Genomic DNA, 12857 nt, shown 5'->3' with positions numbered 1-12857 from the left:
GCCAACGCGACGGAAGCATCTTGAAGGCTGCTTGCAGCTCCTCCTCCTTTCTTTTTGAAAGCTCCGCGGAAGCTTTTATGTATTATTTTACTTTCTTCTTGTTGTTTTCCAATGGAACCCGACATTTACAAAAATATTTCTTTTATTATTTCTTTCTTTCCTTGCCCCTGCTCGCAGAAGCAGTCGGGGAAAGCAAGGCTTCTGCAGTGGCCGCACTGTGCTGGAGCCATGGTTCCGGGGTCCAGTGCCGGTGCTATTTAGGGCTTCAACCGATGCGAACTCAAGTTCACGCACGATGAATCACGAGCCACCGCCGAAGCGCACCTTTCTCGCTGTCACGAGAACTAATGCCTGCATGAATAGCCGGTTCGATTCCGTTGTGAATAATTTATTACGCCACTTTTACGCACACTTGGTCCGTCTTTTCCAACACAAACGGCGCGGCGGCCTGAACGCCGTGATTGGCGAAGGCCGGAGTCCATCTTTCACGAGCCGTAAACAAACCTCTTGAATCCATTGCGTCTGGATGCACCTTTGCCAGCAGCGCCTTATGTTTGTACGCGCAAATATTTATTATTGCGATAACAATTATGTGAGCACTCCAAGCGAATTTTCGCCGTCGTCGTCAGGCTCCGCATATATCTAGGTACGCTACATGGCATGCACTAATGAAAGTGCAGTTTATATTGCTACACTACACTATCACTAAATTTGCTCAAACCAAGCCTTACATTCTTGACTAAATTATTCCTCAGGATTTTGAGAATGAAACGTAACACTCGCAACGCATGCCTTTTATCTTAAATCTTCTCAGACTATCGAACATTAATAGCGCACAACGATATCAGAACTTGAACCTGAAAGTGATGCAACTTTTCGGGCAGATTAGTGGAGCTTGTACGATGTCATTACAGGGCCTGCGCGGCGTGACATTTTAAGGATACCGTGTATCCCGGCCACGGCGGCCGCATTTCGATGGGGGCGAAATGCGAAAACACCCGTGTACTTAAATTTAGGTGCACGTTAAAGAACCCCAGGTGGTCGAAATTTCCGGAGTCCCCCACTACGGCGTGCCTCATAATCAGAAAGTGGTTTTGGCACGTAAAACCCCATAATTTATCTTGGCGCAACCGTGTCTATCGCGTCCGCGTTAGCCGGAGTGTCTACCAAGTTCGCATTTCCAATATCCCAGAGTCTTCCAGTTTTTCCCTGAGTGCCTCTGCAAAATTCCCTGAGTGACACAGAACTTTGTTTTACGTCAAGGCAGGCTGACACCATGTCGCCCGATGCTGTCACTCTCTAAGTAAGCATGCTAAATAAAACCACTTAATCCAGTTTAATAGTAAGGAGTAGCATTTATTTTATTCAAAAAGAAATCAGAAGGGAGGGGTTAGTAAAATGCACAACGAATAAAATATGTTTTAAATAAAATGATAAAACACATTGTAAATCAAGGAAATGCATACAGAAACAAATGTTCTCGATTATTCCCTTCAGTCACGAATTATGATCGACTGTCGATACATGTGTGAAACATAGATGGTGCTTGAGACTCCGCTGAAAGCAAATCAAAGTGGTAGAATGACTGTTTGGGCATTTTATGATGAGTCATTGTATATACAGAGGAACTAAATATTTTAATATTATAAAGTTAGTCATGCTACGTTTCTTCATAAAAAGGATTAAATGTCCCCCGCTCGAATTACATGCCCAATTATTAATCGGCCTCAAGCATTTCAAGAAAAAAAAAATATTTCAAGGTTGCTACCGACATGGCCCACGTCAAGCGTCACGCAAAACATGGCAGTGCCTTCACCAAAGCAGTACTCTGTAACGATGCCTATCACTCAGAAGCAAAATGGAAGTAATTTCGGTTATCAGAATGTTCAATTTGTCCTAAGCTTAAGAGGAAGCTTTAGCTCGGGCCCAGCTCCGACGCGGCCTATTCAAATACATGTAAACGAAAAAACTATTTTCTGAGATAACTCGGTGACCGATTTTAATGAAATTTCGTGCATTTGAGAGAGAAAGTTAAATTCTAGTGACTGTTGGAAGCTAAATTTCGATTTAGGGCCTGAATGCTTTTAGAAAAATTTTCAAAAATTCGAAAGTTTGAAAAATGTAGAAGAACAAAGTTTACAAATAAATAGCTCTGCATGAAGAACAGATATCGAGGTTCTGTAAACGGCATCCATTAGACCATTCAAAGCGGACGAATTCTATATGTCAATCTATAGCTTACGTGAATTTGTTACGTTGTGTACAAGGGGTCTGCAAAAGCTGTATTTTCATATTACTCAATTTCTTGAGATTCATGTGTGACATATCAATTTTGTCCGCTTTAAATGTGCTATTAGATGCACTTCACAGAATTGTGATATCATTTTTCACTCCTGAGCTAGAGTTGTAAACTTGATAGTTTCGTTTTCTAAAAATTTTTAGTGTTTGCCTATTTTTAGCAAAATACTGACGACCTAGATCAATAATTCAACGCCGACAGTCACTAGATCTTTAGTTTTTCTTTTAAATGCAACAAACCGTCAAATTTGGTGCATTAGTAGCCGGAAAAAAAACGAATTCTCCTTTTACATGTATTTAGATAGGAGCAACTGAGCTAAAGCTTCCTCTTAATGTTTGTGCTCTGTTCCTTGCTACCACTGCACAGAAATGGCAAAAATAGCTCGCATCTACAAATATGAACGCCGTGACTGTAGGGGACATGAACTTTGTCACAAGTGAGATTCTCTCTACACAGCCGGTGCGTCAACCTCAACTGTCCTGACACGCTCTCAGCCTATGCACAACGCTTCAGTGCTGCGTTTTACTGCTTTAAAAAGTTTATTTTGGTTTGTATGAGGGACACCTGCATCTAGGTGTCAGCCAACACTGTTTTTTGAGCTCAAGCTCCTTCAAAGAAGCGGCGGCACGCTTCCTGTCCCGTTCATTCCTCAATGTGTAGGTCCTTTCTCTACCCGTCCTCCTTCCACCGCGCGTTCGCCCCCACGGAACATTTGAAGCATCCTCTTGGTCAGTTGTACAGTCATCACCCGATATTTCGAACTTCCTTTAAGGACCGCGAAAACGTCCGAAAAATTGGGAAGTTCGAAAAAAATTAATGCACGTCTTATACTGCCGTTAAAGGCTCAAATTTCCACAGGCAGATCCGAAAAGGCCTACCAGTACACTTATTAGGCATACCGGTGCTCGTACTATGACAGGAGATGGCGGATGGTTGCGTGTATAATTAAGGAATAGATACTGTCCCGTGGCAATTGCCAATTCCCACGCTTACGCTTCACCGCGTAACATTTCTGTATTGAGGCGAAGCTAGCTTTCAGGAACCGGCATTATGCAACGCGCCGTGCTCTCCGAGCTTTGAAACCATTCGCGAGAACCACATAAGACGGAGCCATTGCTTACAGCGGCGAATTCTTTAAATGAAAAGCATGTTGCCGAACGGCAAGACGCTTAATAGCGAACGTTGAATCAGCTAGGCGTAGCGTTTACCGCGGTGGTGGTTACGGCTGCCAGCGGATCTGCGTGCGGCGGTGACGTAATAAAAACGGCGGCAGTGGCGACTGATTAATGCCGTTTCGGACCTGCGGTCACGGCAAAAGCTCCGGAAAATCGGACGGCGAAGGGTTCTTGTGTCCGAAATTTCAGGCGTTCTTATACATTGACCCTATGGGGCACATGGTAGTGCCACGAAGCCGTCCACATTATCAGGCGTCCAGAAAGTCGATCGTTGACTGTGCACTGGCAACTCCTCCAGCCGACGACACGGCGTCGAAAGACGACTGGTTACGATCCCTCTCTGTTACACGAACCAGCATTACCGCGACTTTCGTTCCGTTTGAATAAAATTACAGCTAATTTTTCCCTGGTAGAAGCACAAATTCTCCCTGTTTTCCCCGAGTATTTTTAGAGTATTCAAAATCCCCAAGAATGATCGGTTTTCACGATTGGTAGACACACCGGGAGCCCCGTGTAGTTGGGTCAACTTCCGAGAAGTTCAAGCGCAGGGCTAAACCTTGCCGTCGCAGTCAGTGTCAAATTTTTGTTTTTAAAAATCTGCGCAGCAGTGACGACTCGACAGGGCGCTAAACCAGTTTTTTAGGGTAGTTAGAACAACGATCGAACTTTGCCAGTAAAATGATCGTACATCTAGAAGCGACAAAGTCGGAACACAATTTTTTTCTTTTTTTTTTTTTACAGTAAGCCACACGAGCGTAAATGCTCGGCTTTCTGAATAAAGCAATGGCGAGACCCAACGTTCCGTCGTTTTAATATATTCTTGTGTCAAATGCACTCAGTAGAAAGTATCTTACACTATTAGGGGAGGCACTGGTATCGTTCCGTTGTGGTGCCAGGTGCGCTGCTCATAACTGGCACCTGCCATCGATGGCGGTAATGGTGGAGCAGCAACCCAATGCGCTAAGGCGCACATGGGCGTCAACGGGACTCGAAGAGTACCAAAATGTGGCCGAGTTGCACTGAAGTTTGCGTCGCACTGGCACCTTGACAACTGAGGCCGAGAGGTGTCGGAGTGGTGGCTTACGCATTCCACCGTCATGTGAACGCGACCGAGAATCGTACTCGCGACGTCGTGCTCAGCAGCAGGACGCCATAGCCGCTGACCTACCTGGAACCGAAGTCCCTAGCAAGCAGCCGAAACGCCAGGGCACGTAATCGCAAAATGGTTGCCGTCAATAGTTCCGGAAGCGAACGGGAGGAAACGTTGGCGTGCCGCAGCCCGATGCTCCTTACGTGCGCGCACGCAGGCGGTAACATACATTAGCAGTTGGCGAACATGCGAGGTAAACAGCGGCAATCAACAACGCCGCCTCCAATAGCTCGGGACGGACAACTAATATTGAAACCGTTCCGCGAGCTCGCTTACGCTGAAGTGTGCAACGCAGGGCGAGTTGGAAGCATGACCGGAAAGGGTGAACGCGGCGCAAGGGCAGAACGGGCGCCGACGGCTACCTGCGGCGAGTGCGTGCGCGCCCCTCCGCCGAAACGTCACTTTCGCGAGGAGGGGAAGCCGCGCGCAGGCGACGGCCCGTGCTGGCGAAGCAAGCACGGCGGAGAGGGAGAGTCCGGTAGGAAGGCCCTCGTGGCGAGAGGTGATCGCCCGCAGCCAAGGCCGCCCGGCTGCGCCCAAACTCCGCTGCCCCAGTGGGCTGCAACTGGTTCCCGCCCGCCGCGGCCCTTGAACCGGGCCCCAAGGTCCCCGCACCGGCTCTTGACCCCTTCCTCTGTTTAAAGGGCGGCGCACGATGTGGAGGGGAGAGGAACAGCCCCAGAACTGGTCAGCTGGTTGTACCGTCACATCGGCACGACGGTCAAACCACCGAGGTGCAGCTGAATCCATAAAGTGCGCTCCGAAAGCGCTAACGAGATTGACCAATTGCACGTTGTCGCAGCGGCACTTCGCCCCGACACATCACGGCACGAAAATCGTTCAATGCCCGATAACGAATAGTGCGCTTAGGCATTGGCAGTGGGCATTAGCGAAAACAAGCAACTGCATAGGTAATGGTTTCCCACGGACCCAAATGCCCATGAAAACACCGCAGGAAGTCGATCCGGCAGCGCAGGAAGACAGCCACACAGCTTTCCATTCGTACATATTTATTAACAAGTAATATCATCTCGGAACAAATAAAATGAGGGCGATCTCTATAAAACCACTTGGCAATGTTTGTGCATAAACAAGATATTCTCGCGTGGAGAGAGTAATAAAATACGAACCGATTGAATCTCAAAAGGTCGGATATAGCCATTGTGTATATGGATACTCTCCTCAGTAGTAGTAATAAGTATGAGCCTACGCACAGGTATTGCTAGGGTAGCCGCGCGATGCGAACCAGCCTGAGTGGCGGGCTCGGCCGCGCGGCACGTAGCTCAAAATAGAGTAGTGTACATATCTCTCTGGGGGCCACCATGAGGGAGTGGGCTCCCCGTAAGTACGCGCACACAAGACGCTTCATAACACCAAAAATACATATCTCCATCTGGGGGACATTTAAAATTTGAATAATAAAATATATCGGGGATTCCGGCGGGAAGCAAACAGCTCTCTGGGCAACACAAGTGAACAACTGAAGGGGCGCCGCCAACAGGACGTTGCATACGGGGGCCTTATTGCCTGCCGGGACGAGCTGGCAGCTGCTGGGTCGTGAGCAACTGGAAGACTACGCGAACCGCGCAAAACTATAGTACACGATGGGTGAGGACACGAGGGGGGGAGGGGACACGAAACAAAAAAGATGAGTATGTTCACAGTGGGAAAGAGGATGCCTAGGAGTAGATGCGCATCGCATGCGCGCACGGCTGGTTGCACACGGGGCACAGGGGCTCGAGCTTGCCGCACACCCGGTTGGCGCATTCCATGCAGAACATGTTGTGGCCGCAGGGCACCAGTGCCGCCACCACCTCGCTCTCAAAGCACACCACGCAGTCGCGCTTGCCCCGCTTGGGGCCCGAGCCCAGGGAGTCGGTCGGTGAGCTAGCCACGCTGTCCACACCGCCACTGCGTGGCGCTACCCGACCGTCCCAGGGTAGCCCCGCGGGGTCGAAAGTCGGAGAGTCTCCAAGGCCCTCGTCCGACTCGTATGCGAAGCCGTACAGCTTGGGCGGGAAGCCAAACACCTCCGAAAATTCCGAGGGCTCCTCTTCGCCAAGCCCACCGCCTGTGCGCATGGCTATGTGCGCCTCGATCTCTCGCTTGGCTGCTTCCACGCTTTCCGGCAGGCCCGTCACCTCAAACACGGGCTCCTTGTCTCTGCTAGGGGTGACGATGTACGTGTTGGTCTGCTGCTGGATACGCTTGATGGTGGCTCCTTTGGGTCCGACTACTAGCCCTACTACTCGGTACGGCACTCGTACCTGCAACGTTGTCTGGCCTGCAACACAGCACATCAGACAAGAGGTGAATAGTCTCACTTGACGCACACTGCATTCTACCAATAACACTAATGCTATGGTATAAGATGAAATGCTATGCTTTGTAGAGCAGTAACAGTTTCAGGTATACAAGTGCAACACCCTATGTGAGCGTTAAACATTATTCACTAATTATCTTTGTACTTATTCGTTTTAAAGCATCCGATGCTTTTTCTTAGACATGCAAGTTCATGTATGCAACCGGTTTACATGGGTCTTTGGGCTTAGTCAAGCCGTTGATTCAGATTTTAGAATGTATTCTGGAAGAATAAATGTAAGAGAATAAATTGCATTGAATTATTACACTTCTATGACTTCGCTTTGCATACTTTTTGATTACCTGTACTGATCCACATGCCCAAGGGCCTCATTGTGAAAGGCGGCATTGATGAAATATGTGACCACGATAATGTTTATGGCAAGCTACTGTGCTGCCACTATGCAACCCACAAGCACTTGTAACAATTTGAACTGACACATGTGGAAGTTTACACCCTAATGTAGACACCTTGCTTTACATATTTCTTTCCTGTAAAGAACAGCCTTTCAGGAGCGTATTCTGCTGACAGTGCAGTCCCATCCTTTTTTATGTCACCTAATGCGAGAGACGTGGAACTATAGAAAGTAGCCAGAACACACCTGGAATGTTAGAGTTGGGGCCTGGGGCCAAGCTGCCGTTGAGGTGGTTCTTTCGCTGTGCTCGAATCTGGCTGAAGTGCTCAGCTGCTGACAGTATTTCTCGCTTCGCTGCTGCAACGTCCTCTTTCCGTCCAGTGACCACAAACACAGGCTCCTCTCCTCGCACTGGTGTCTTGATGTATGTGTTGGTCTTGGCACGAAGGGCCTTAATTTTGCAGCCTGCGTGCACACAAAACACTTCATTTTACAGCAAAAGTCACATCCTCTGTAGGGCAGAAATTCAAATCTTAAATCAGTGGCGTGCCTTAGTAGTTCTCTATACTACTCAGCAACTCTTGTAAAGTGATCCAATATTAGCAAGCAGTGATTAATGGGTGAAAAAGCAAGCATTCAGTTTGTTGTCATTCCATTTCGTGTATAGGGCGACAATTATTTCTCTCACACAGGCTATATCTAATGAAAAGACAATTCCAGAAATTAACAGACATACCTTGAATAACTGAATAAAATTTTCAGTTGTGCAACATTCACATTTTCAATCGAGTTTCTACATAACAAAATTGAGTGACTCAATTCGGAATCCATAGACAAATTTTACCCAAGTGCTCTGCATCACATTCGCTGTGACAGATGCTGCACCTATTGAAGCCCTCTCCCTGGTGTCGAACACCACACAAGGCGCAATTTTACATAATATCTTCTTAAAAAAAAAAAAAAAGGACAACTGTCAAAAGCAGAGCTCTGCAAACCGGTCGTCACCCGTTTGGTGTGGTCACGGCCAACCCCCCCCCCAGCCCGGAAATTCATGCTCACAGCAATTTCTTATCCCAGGATCCCATCATTTTGATAAAACAATACCAGGCATTGTACAATACGAAAGCTTTCTGGGTAGCTCTTGCATAAATGGTACCAAAATATTGCAATCTTGTGTATATATGTGTATATTTAAACCTCAGTTCCTATTCAGCGAATAATTAAATGACGCCCACTACACTTAGTACAGCCACTGACGAATTACGCCGCTGCAGACTTATGTTTGTCGGGCGGAAACGGGCTGGCCGGTCACTAATGTCCACGCTGTCTCCACAAGGTATTGCAGGAGCAATACTACGGTACTATAGCACCGACAGGACCAAAGAATCTCGCACCTTGAGCGCGTATTCTGCGCATTACAAGAAAACAATATCGCTGCAGTGCATAGTGTTGCAACGATCATTTTAAGTGTGCAAGCCTTCTTGAACCGCATTCATTTCACAACGCGCGCAGATACCGTTGGGCGTCTCCGCTCTAGCCTGTGTCTGCAAAATATTGAGCAGATACAAACAGCATCTGCTTGGAGTTTCACAGCGCAGAAATCGCTGGCGCCTAAACAATTCTAGAATGCGCGCATTCTGACACGGCGGCTGCGCTCTGACAATTCATGCGTATGAACTAGCGGGCGGCGTAGCAGTTCGCCGGTAAGCAGCCAAGTTCCGTTGGCCGCCTGAACCCGCGGATCGTGCCCGGCAGTGGAGCGGAGTTCAGGCCGCAGAAAATGGGGGCCCCGGCTCGCGGTGCTCTAAAAGTAGCGCGTCCAGAATAGCTGCCTGCACCGCGCGGCATGGCTGGACAAAGGCCGCAGCGCGAGCGAAGCCGCGCGGAGTCGTGCTAAGCCTACGCCACAGCCCGACTAGACAAAGGCCCGTCAGCGTGCTTCGGGCAACTGTGCGGTCCGAAATGCGCCCAAGGCGCGCACAAGGGGCCGGCGCGACCAGAGAAGCCGGAGAGAAAAGATAGCAGCTCGGCCGGCGGCCGGAGAAGGAAGCGCGAAAGGGACAGGATGTGAGCCGGCGGCGCGCAACAACAAAGGACACGCCGACAGGGGATTTAAACTGCCAGTGCACGCGTAGAGCGCGGCGTTCTTGGCCAGGGCTCGCAGAGCACGGACCCCGAGAGGACGGCGCGGCGTGCCCGCTCGCATCTCTATCGCTCCAAATATAGCGAGCGGAGAAGCGTCACGAACAAAGACAACAAAGAGCGACGGCTCACCTTGCCGGCCGACGATCTCAGCGACGTGCTCTGAACTAGGCACAGGGACGCACTCCGTCGTGTTCTGGCTTTTTTTGTTCCTCGTGTCCGCTTCCAGGTTAGGATGCAGAGAGTCATTTTCGTTGTTCAGTCCCAGCATAGAGAGCTCGAGCGCTAACTGCAGCGCTCGTTGGTCTTCGAGACCCCCGCTGCTGCGCTCCATCTCGGGAAACAGACTAGCAGGCATCACAGGGGGGTGGCCCTTGCAGTTCGTACAAAACTGACAAAACGTGTATAGCGGTGTTGTATCAAAAGAATATAAAAATAAAGTTACACTTTGCACAGAGAAGCGAGAGCCCGGCGCACAACCAGAGTCGTGCCTTCCCGAGCACAACCTGAGCCGCACTGGTCGCGCCCGGTGCGTTCAATCGCAGCCCGCGCTCTTCCCACAGCGACGCCGCCGATCGTGACGTCAGGCGCAAAGCGGCGCTGCCATCGGTAGCGAATACACATAGTTGCTGAGGCCACCGACAACGATGCGGCTGCGCGATCAGCGAACGCTGTGGAGTACTGCTCGTAGAGCCGTCTAACTGCCTGTCTGGAAGCACAGCCAATCGCGGCGCAGCATTTCTCTCACCCGGCATCTCCCCTCGCCGCGAAGGCAGTTGCTACCCTGCTCATGTGCAGGGTTAGGTGTGCTTGGCGAAGGCGTGCCTGCCGTGATGAACGACGTTTCGGCTTCCTTTGTCTCACCGGAGACGACGTTCTCCGACGCAAAGCATGGTAAAGCCGCTTGAAAGGTACTTTCTGCTGGGCGCGCAGTTCTGGGTCGAATCCCTCGCGCGTGCTTCTTCATGCCCTGCGACGGCTCTTCATTTCGCATATGGCGAAGACGAAAGGATCTCTGACACTTGTCTGCAGATTCTTGTTTCAGCTTGCTGATGTGCACTTCAAAACGATACGCATACACTACTCCGCAGTACTGCGAATTTCGCCGTCCTTCGCCTCGATGAAGGCTGTGCGGTGCAAGTTTTGAGGTAATCCAGGCTGACATGATCTTTATTATGAAGTTGTGACACCCTGTTGGGTGTGTGTTCGGAGGCCAAAAACTAGCTCGGGCACCTGATATCCTAAAGAAGTGAATAATCGGAAACGGCTCAATGAGTTTGGTCGCTTCAACGAACGCAGACTCACAATGGCACCAGGCCTTGGCAGTGTGCGTGTGTGGCATCACTTTCGGTGGGAACTGGGTTGAAAGCGGCAAATTCCACTCGCCTGCTCCCTTTTTTATTATTATTATTATTCGCTTTTCCGTTCTTCTCTCCGCCTGTTTTGCGGCTGCGTACATTTTTCGCTCACAACCTGGCCCCGGCTTCCTGTCGCCGCCACCATAAGAAAGGCCCCCCCCACCCGCAACCCTGGAAGAAGAAGCGGGCAGCAGCGGCAGAATACTGCTCTGCCGCCTCGGGGAGGAGGGGCATCGCGCCATGCCGAGCGTGAAGCGGCAGTTGAGCGGTCGTGCGCGCCCCTTTGCCCCTCTCCCGATCGCTGCACGCTCCTTCTCTCCTCCGACAGTCCTCTTCTTCTTCTTCTTAGGACCCGTCGTGAACCGGGGGAAAGGACCGACCAATGCCTGTCTGGACGGAAAAACGAAGAAAGCAAAGCCTGCATGAGCAAAGGAACAAGAAGAACGTGTTGGTCGATCAGCAGAGGCAGCAGAAGCAGCAGCACTGTTGGAATTTGTGGCGGACCGAAAAAGGACAAGGCGGCAGCAAGCAACGCCGCCGGATACGAGGGGCAGCAGCTTTCTCGGGACGAAAACACAAATCTCTCTCGGGACAGGTTTTTCTCGGCTGGTCCCTCCTAACGTCCAGTAAAGCAAACGCGCTGCAGCAGCCCCGTAAGTGAGGATGGCGAGCGAGCGTTATTAAACGTGTTCATGCTAACAATCCGCAGGAACAAAGAGAACCGGTTCGGCGCGGTCCACAAGCGTAAGAGAAAACAAAAACCGCCGAGGACTCCGACCCTTGAACCCACCGCGCGCGGGTTCGTTCGTCCAGACGACTTCTGGTTTTCCTGAGAGTGATTTCCTTGAGAATGCGCAGTTAAAGGGGCGCGGACAGCTCGACAAAGACGAGCTGACGACAAGACCATCGCGTTTCGTCGTCAAAATGCGCTCCTGTCCATTTCATGTGTCCCGCAACAAATTTACCATCCTCAAGATTTATCCAGTGTAAAAGGCAGGCGACTACCACATTTCTGATGTCCCAGATCTCCGGTCGTATCCCTGGTGCGGGTGGCAGCAGCGGTATCTTTGACGCGTATTCCTTTGAATCTTGGGGAAGCTCAGATCGTGGGGCCTCCCTTTATGAGCTCTACGGTTGACGTTCGAGAAAGCTACCGTCCGGGCCGAACACATTCTGAACCCTGTAGATCGCCGACGACTCACTGGACCCGAATTCGGTGGTTGGCGTGACATGTAAACCTGAGCCGGTGTGGCAGGAAGGTATGCGCGTGTCCTTGAGCTCCCGTGGCAGCAGCCCCTGCTGGGCCCTGGATCGAACGGGCGGGAGAGACTCTTGGCTCAATGGCCGCGCTGCCGTGCCCGAAGAAGCCAGCAGGGGGTACCGCGGGGCAGCAGCAGGTTGGGGAGGGGCATCTAGGGGGGGGGGGGGGGGGCTGCCCTTCTCGGAACTTGGATCGGAGGGTCAAAAAGAAGCGGCAGCTGGCTGGAAGGAGAAAGAGCCCCCGGCTGGTCACTACGCCGCCAGACCCGGAGAAGGAACTCTTCCGTCGCTGCCGAGCGTCGTCGGAAGACGGGAGAGGGCGGGTGAAAGGCGAGCAAGGAGCAGCCTCCTCTCGTGTTGCGGCGGCGGGAGGAAGCGGTGCACTTTCGCCGGCCGGCCAAGAATGCAGCCGAGGAGGGAGCAGCAGACGCCCCGCGAAGGCCTTGAACTTGCGAAGCCGACGGCCGCGCTGTTGCGAGCGCCGCGGCCATTCAAGAGGCCGCCGGCCACCGCCGCGCCTGGACGCCGGATGCGCGCGTCCTCCTCCTCCTCCGCCCGCTTCGCCGCGCGTGTCTGAACGGTCTTTCGCGAGGTGCTGCGGAGCAGGTGATGGCTGCTGCTGCGTTGGGCTGCACGGACGCCCCGGGTTCAACAGCTGGGCGCTGATAACGCGCGCGCCATCCTTCCGCGAGTCCATCCATCACCCCCGAGCGTCACAGCGGTGATGCAGAAAAAACACCCGTTCGGCTGCTTCGC

The 12857-nt window shown here is 51.3% G+C and overlaps 1 protein-coding gene across 1 annotated transcript; it reads right to left on the bottom strand.

Moving 5' to 3' along the window:
* Positions 1-5617: 5617 nt before the first annotated feature.
* LOC126543008 (RNA-binding protein MEX3B) lies at positions 5618-10044 on the bottom strand. The gene is made up of 3 exons (XM_050190160.2): positions 9616-10044; positions 7588-7806; positions 5618-6908 (listed from the first exon to the last, which is right to left on the bottom strand). The coding sequence occupies exons 1-3, from the start codon at positions 9839-9841 to the stop codon at positions 6304-6306; spliced, it is 1050 nt and encodes a 349-aa protein (XP_050046117.1). The 5' UTR covers positions 9842-10044; the 3' UTR covers positions 5618-6303.
* Between the last annotated feature and the right edge of the window lie 2813 nt (positions 10045-12857).

The sequence above is a fragment of the Dermacentor andersoni genome, chromosome 2 (genome assembly GCF_023375885.2).
Source record: "Dermacentor andersoni chromosome 2, qqDerAnde1_hic_scaffold, whole genome shotgun sequence".
Lineage (NCBI taxonomy): Eukaryota > Metazoa > Arthropoda > Arachnida > Ixodida > Ixodidae > Dermacentor > Dermacentor andersoni.
This window is presented reverse-complemented; position numbering and strand designations above follow the sequence as displayed.